The sequence below is a fragment of the Limulus polyphemus genome, unplaced genomic scaffold (assembly GCF_000517525.1).
Source record: "Limulus polyphemus unplaced genomic scaffold, Limulus_polyphemus-2.1.2 Scaffold931, whole genome shotgun sequence".
NCBI lineage: Eukaryota > Metazoa > Arthropoda > Merostomata > Xiphosura > Limulidae > Limulus > Limulus polyphemus.
Genome location: NW_013666541.1, coordinates 156,613 through 164,373, shown reverse-complemented (window position 1 = coordinate 164,373; position 7,761 = coordinate 156,613). Strand labels below are relative to the sequence as shown.

Below are 7,761 nucleotides of genomic sequence, written 5' to 3'. Positions count from 1 at the left end.
ATAGGATGGAGTGACCGTTAAGTTGAAGTTAGATCTCACCAGGTACCATATGATGGGGTGACCGTTAAGTTGAAGCTAGATCTCACCAGGTACTATATGATGGGGTGACCGTTAAGTTGAAGCTAGATCTCACCAGGTACCATATGATGGGGTGACCGTTAAGTTGAAGCTAGTTCTCCTCAGGTACCATATGATGAGGTGACCGTTAAGTTGAAACTAGATCTCACCAGATACCATATGATGGGGTGACCGTTAAGTTGAAGCTAGTTCTCACCAGGTACCATATGATGGGGTGACCGTTAAGTTGAAACTAGAGCTCACCGAATGTTCTATGGGTAAAGTGACTATTAAGTTGAAATTAGAACTCACCAGATGTTATATGATGTAGTGACAATTAAGTTGAAAGTAGTACTCACCGAATATTATTTGAGTCGTGTGACTGTTAAGTTGAATGCAAAAACACCGAATGTTGTATGAGTGGAGTAATTGTTAAGTTGAAAGTAGTACTCATCAAATGTTATATGGGTGGACTGACCGTTAAGTTGAAAGTAGTACTCACCGAATGTTGGATGGATGGGGTAACCGTTAAGTTGGTTTCAAAAAGAACGTGTTTCAGAGGCTGAGTACTGTTATAGCCAGTAAAGTACTTTAAATTCTCAGGCGGTGGCTGCATCGTTAAAAGGTGGCGATTTCTGCTGCTGGGATTCACTTTGGATTCTGAAATAATAAAAATAGTTAGGATAATTTGAAATATAGTATAAAACATAATCAAATTAATGAATCATAACCTAATCAAATCTGTTGTAACAAACAAAATTGGTCTGGTATGGGCCGATGGTTAGGGGGATTGACTCGTAATATGCGGGTAGCGAGATCGAAACCCGTCACCGAACATGCTTGACTTTTCAGCTGATGGAGTGTTATAAAGTGACGGTCAATCTCACTATCCGTTGGTAAGGAGCAACTCAAGAGTTGGCGGTGGGTGGTGTTGACAACCAGTCAAACGTATCTTCAGCATGACATTTTAGTAACAGGTCATTATATGCTATTCATGTCAAATATTTGTAAATTTGGCAACAGGCAACAATTATTTTGTTGACAAGATCCTTAACTGAGTGACAAAGCTACAATGACGTACCTATTATTTCATTTCTAAATATATACATCACGTTTAGTTTTTAAACATACTGGTCTTTCATTAGAGGATTGAGGGATTTTGATCCCTTGAGACGCGGGTTGGTCCTGTGGTAGAGCTCAGGATTTCAGAGTTGGCGCACCTGATCCGAATTTGACAGTTAACTGCATTATAGCATTTATTTATTTGAAAGCCTTCTATTGGCAATATGTATTAAAATTTAAACAGCAGTGAAGTTTGCGTGTAAATCAAACTTTACATGTCGTGCATATAATAGCCCCCCCCCCCCCCCCCCAGTGGCACAATAAGGAGAGTATATAATATCTTATATTAAACGTAAACGTTTCGGAATAAACACATTCTCCCTTGTATGAGCGTGCTCAAAGTTAACAAGTTCGGATGGGCTGTATTGTATTATTTTGGTGGGACAATGGTAAGATTTTGGACTTACAACGCTGAAATACAGGGTTCGATTTCCTGCAGTGGACACAGCAAATAGCCCAATGAGGCCAACCTTCTCAAGAAAATATATAAAATGTTCTTTTAATTATTGTAAACTAGATAATTAATTATGCTTGGTCATTTTTACTTTTTTTTACTTAAAAGGAACATAGCTTGTCTGACAACCTCTTGCGTTCACCTGTGAATGCTTGTTTATTTTTGAATTTCGCGCAAAGCTACACGAGGGCTATCTGCGCTAGCCGTCCCTAATTTAGCAGTGTAAGACTAGAGGGAAGGCAGCTAGTCATCACCATCCACCGTCAACTCTTGGGCTACTCTTTTACCAACGAATAGTGGGATTGACCGTCACATTATAACGGCTGAAAAGGCGAGCATGTTTGGTGTGACGGGGATTCGAACCCGCGACCCCCATGCCGGGCCAGCCTGTGAATGCAATATTAATTTTGAAGTTGTGACTGAATTAACATTAATTTTCGATTAATTAGTTTCATGGTCTTAATAATTTCCTCTATAAATGTCACCTATGGGTGAAATCCAACATAGAAAATGTCCATTTTCATTACGTAGTTGGTTATATCAAAATAAAAATAAGCGTGACTTTTAATACAGCTATAGCGCCACACAAGAGGAGTGTCAAGTGATCGAACTACAGTGCGTTATAGCTAAAGAAACAGACAAGATAAATATTAGATTGGGAATTCATAAACCTGCAAATAAGGATTTGGTTCCATTATATTACCTAGAATTACATTTGATAGAGTAAAAATAGGAATTTGTAGTTTGAGTAAGTAATGGCTACAATATCTCCAGCCTTGCTTCCTTACTTTTTACAATCCATATTTGCAGGTTTTAAAATACCTAATTTTTTATTTATCTTGTTTGGTGGCTTTTTTATGCCCAACTATGGGCAAAAGATCACTTGATATGGTAGCTAACTTTATACATTGTCATGATAATAAACATAGCTAGTAGCTGGCTGATACGGTTAATGATGATTTGCTGTAGCTATTGACTATTTGATCGCATTAGTTCGAGATGTAAACTGTTAAGCTGCAGCTGGAGATCGTCATAGAGATTTGTTTGAGAATATAGTGAGCATTTATAGTATCTGTGTAACTAAATTCTCTGTATGTAATGCATAGCAATGGGCATATATACGCCTAGACTAATACACAACCCCCACTAAGCACGTATAAAATTTTACCAGTAGAAAAGCAGCCTTGTCAAATAAAATATGTACGACTAAAATATCACTTTAAATATAACTTCGTGTCTTTTAAGGTAATTATTCTACGAATGTGTGTAAGACAATTTAATATTATGTGTATTGAGTTTTTTTTTTACTCCTTCACTTCATACATAATATAGGCGTTGGCTCCCTAAAGGCACCGATCGTATAGTGTACAAAGCATTGAGTATCTACATGTTACAGTAATCTAATGTTCATCTATTATTGGCTGGTAATTTCTGTTTCACCTTGTACTTGAGTGTTTTTTACAAGAACACAAGAAAGCTACCTTCAAGGGGTAATGATAAAGTCGTTTACACTAGAATTATGATGTTTTTTAGCTTATGTAGAATATCGAAGAAACAAATCGACTTTTTAATACACCTACGACCTTCGCAATACCTTATTTAGTATTATACAAAAGGTTTGGGTGCAATATGCCAAGCCGTTTTTGTTGTAGGCTGGCAAGAGAATAATAATAAGAAGAATTACAAACGTACCGTTTTGAGCGGATTTTCTTTTCCTCGTTAAGTCTAACATGCATGCTTTTTTTGTGCATTTTTATATGTGCACAACCTTAGCAGTCAATAGTAAAGGTTTTAAAATGCTGTTTGAACTGAGTCTTTACTGTTTAAGGTGCGTTTTGCCTGAACGTTCCATTAGGGTTTTGTGCAATTCCTTGCGATCCCTATTATGAACCACTATCGTGGTTCATAATAAATTTAACTTGTAGATTATTACAACTATTCTAAAGCCATCGTGTGTTTTAAATTTGTAATCGTAGTTGTGTATTATACAAAAATTCATGAACTTGCAAATTGTTTGATGTTTAGAGAGTTGAAAATATTATTACAAATCTTTATAAGTTTCTGAATGTCTAAAAATAAGATTATTCGAAAATATATATTTATAAATATTCCAAGAATATTAAGTATTTGACTTTAAAAACGTTAATAGATATATTAACGCCTATAGTTTAGGATAACAGAATTTTTTAAGTTGAAAATACTGGTAAATTGATAATTGTATTATTAACTTGTCACGCTTCTTTTCTGTTATTGCTAGTAAGAGTTGTTTCATTAAATTTGTTTGTTTGCTGTTAAGCACAAAGCTACACAATGAGCTGTCTGTACTGTGCCCACCTCTCGTATCTAAACCCGACGTACCGTGAGCCACCGGGGAGCGTTTTATTAAATCAAACCTAAGGATGTTTCGTTAAACTTTCTAACTCGTTAAATTACACATTCTTCTTAACAATAAACAAGTCATGCAACATTATTTCTTAACAATGAACAACTCATGCAACATTACTTCTTAACAATGAACAAGTCATGCAATATTAAATTATTTGAAATTTTATCTAGTGTTTAAGTGATTTTCTTAATAGATTTATCTGTGGACAGAAACTAAATATTTTGAATAAGACTAACCTTGGTGAGAAGACGGAAAGGAAAATTCTGAAACAGAGACAGTTGTGCTGTTAGGTAATCCCAGTCTGGAAATATCAAAAAATGTGTGTTTTGTTATTATTTTTTAATATCAAAAACAACAAGAACAAAAAACAAACGATACTTGAACATCTGACTATTTCAAACAAGTCTAAAAACGTTTGTTCTGATGTATACGCCTTTTACAAGCCAGCGAAGAATGATGACAAATATAGTTGTATAGTTGACACTGAAGAGTTCTGGATGTCGTCGGCAATGGATATGACAAGTACAGTGTGGTTGGAATACTGTTATCAAACACTCTTCTAATTCCTAAAAATCCCTAAGGGACTAGATTAAGAATGTAGTGTTTAAAAACGTAATAGACCTAATACTCATGTCTAAAACCTTTTGCATGTGTAAAAAGTCTGATGACGAAAAAAAATACCGAGAAACAAATTTATTTTATTTCTATGCAACAGTTTTAATATTGATGAATTAAACTTAAGACACATTTTAACATGATAAATAAAGTTTAAAATGATTGTTTTAAGTTATAATATTTTAAATTAAAAGCAAATATACATCACAACATCATTTCAAAGTTTTTATCATAAACAAATTAACTTTTTCTAACAGAATTGTCCCCAGTGGCTCAGTAGTAAGTCTGAAGGCACAGCACAGGTAGCCCATTGTGTAGCTTTGTACTTAACACCAAACAAAATCTAACAGAACTACAAAATAATATTTATTGTATATCGACTATTCTTTCCAGTATTGATTTTTTTCTGGTAATAATACTGTTATTGATGATAAGACATCCGTTGAGTATTAGGTGAAAGGTCTAATCAGCATTGCATTTGGCAGATAGAATGTGATTAATATATTATTACTGTTATTGATGGCAAAACGTAAGACAAAGTTCATTACGACGTAGTACTCTTATTTCCCATAATGCATTCCTAGTGATAGACTTTGTTTTTTGCACTGTTCCCTTTAATTTTAGCACATCCTGAATGTGTACATTGATATATAACTTGCATTGTATTTTACGGTTCCTGAAATATGATAAGATTTTTAAAAGCCATATTAATAAGAAAATAAATATTATAAATCAAAATCAGAATTGAAATCCAGAATTTTCAATTTAAAAGTAATTGTAATTATCTTTTCCCTTTAGCTATTATTACAAAAGAAGTAGAAAATGTATTTAATAAGGTAATAGAACAAATAACCAATTTTAATCAGATTGTATATATATATTTTTTTCTTAAACCTCTGTTTATGATTGTTTTACAAAAGCAAGAGAGAATCCTGAATAGCCACGGCACTTGAAAATCTTTTAGGCAGGATTAGAATAAACTAATCTATGAGACCTTCCCCCCCCCCCCACTCCCTTATTAGCTATATTTTTGTGCGTCAGCAATACCAAGCGTGGATCGTGTGTACACCCGATTTGATTTATTACTCATCAGGATCTCTACCAGCCTACCCTCAAATTGAAATTCTTTTAGGCAAGATTGGAGTAAATTAATCTATAAGATCTTGGGCGTGGTAAAATACATGAATCGAAAGAGTTTGACATCCTTAGTCAAAAACTGTAATTAGATCTCAAATAGGTTAAAAGATGGCGAAACTATGAGCTAAACGTTTGTACTTGAAAAACTCAGAGCCATTCTATGAGCCACTATGCCGCGGCTAAAAACATCGATGGGATGATCGCCAGTTTTACTGTGTTTCGTGTGATAGAGGTGAGTTAAACATTTAAATTTACTAAAGTTTATGTGTAATAGAGGTGAATTAAACATTGAAATTTACTAAAGTTTGTGTGTGATAGAGGTGGGATAAACATTGAAACTTACTGAAGTTTGTGTGTGACAGAAATGTGTTAAACATTGAAATTTACTAAAGTTTGTGTGTGATAGAGGTGGGATAAACATTGAAATTTACTGAAGTTTGTGTGTGATAGAAATGTGTTAAACATTGAAATTTACTGAAGTTTGTGTGTGATAGAAATGTGTTAAACATTGAAATTTACTAAAGTTTGTGTGTGATAGAGGTGGGTTAAACATTGAACTTTACTAAGGTTTGTGTGATAGAAATCAGATGAACATTAGATTTTATTTTGGTGAGTATTTATGTTATATAAACCAGAAAATCCTAATTACGTAAGAAATACAGTGTTGGAAATAACTGTGGAAACATTGAATAAAATGGGTATAAAATACAAATATTATGGGATTATTCCCCCTTATGTTGTATGTAAATGAACTGCAAAAGAGCACAGTCACGTGCTGTGTCACACCAGTATAATGTATCTAAGTTACAGGTATTCACCTATTCGCAGCAGCAGCGTGATGATGCCACATGACAAACGTTTAAATATCAAAGGTTTGACTAGAGAAAGCTTCTCCATGCGACAGACTGAGACAAAATTTCAGTTTTCAGTAAGAGCTGTATGGAAGCTATCAAGCTGATATGTGAAACTAGTACATATTAATATAAAAGCAGTAGAAATAGAATGTTTAAACTCTTCAAAACGTGATGTTAAATAACTCACCGTATTCTCTTTATATAATACAGAAGAAATCTTGCCACTGGTCTAGCTGTAACTACAGATATGAATATTACTTCCAGAACAATAAAATATACATTAGCACGAAGTAGCCTCCAGATATATGTGGCTACTCAAAACTGTTTAGAAGAAAAATACAAACCAAAAGACCGAAATTAGCATAATACTTCGAATAATGAGATAACCAAGGCTGGAAGACGAATCCAAACCAAAAACTTTTAGCAACAATCACTGGTAGTTTATTATTAAATGGCACAGAGAAGAAAGGTGTCATGGACAACGTACAACACCTACAGTGAAGCAGGCTTGGGGACCACATGTGCGGTGCATCTCAACTGATGGTGCTGGAGAACTACACCAAACTGATTACACAACTAACAGGTACCAGAAGATTCTTATCCAGCGTGTTATTTCCTGAGGAATAAAACCTGTTGGGCATGGATTCATCGTCCAGCGAGATAGTGATCCCAAGCATAAAACAAATGTAGTAAAACGGTACATTAAAAAAAAAGGGCTGGCTGAACACTTGCAGTCATAGTATGACCTGTACAAAGTCCTGATGTAAATATTATTATGGCTGTATGGGTTATATATACATAAACAGTACCTCCTACGGCTGGGACGGAGGAATGCTACAGGTTAACTTGCCTCGGGCCCAAAGATTTGTGTGAGCGGCATTGCTAAGAAGGTAAAATATCAAACAACTTGGCTGAATTATGGGGAGTAATACAAGAGATGAGAACAATATTTTGTAACCATACATTAAAAAACTTATAGTAGCATAAAAACAAAGTTTACTGTTTAAAGCAAGTACAAAATAGAAGTACATTGTACAAGTTACTTGCTTTTGTTTTGTATTTTCTGTAATAAAGTATTATACTAATGATAACTTCGCCAATTATTTGCAATTACCCATTGTTTGTAACTGTTATAT

The 7,761-nt window shown here is 34.3% G+C and overlaps 1 protein-coding gene across 1 annotated transcript in view; it reads right to left on the bottom strand.

Moving 5' to 3' along the window:
* LOC111086221 overlaps positions 1-7,761 on the bottom strand; it is a 62,323-nt gene that overhangs the window by 3,167 nt on the left and 51,395 nt on the right. The window contains exons 2-3 of the mRNA XM_022388177.1: positions 4,256-4,320; positions 560-717 (exon numbers count right to left, since the gene is read on the bottom strand). Coding sequence (XP_022243885.1) covers positions 560-673 — 114 coding nt within the window. The 5' untranslated portion in view covers positions 674-717; positions 4,256-4,320. The remainder of the gene's footprint in view (positions 1-559; positions 718-4,255; positions 4,321-7,761) is intronic.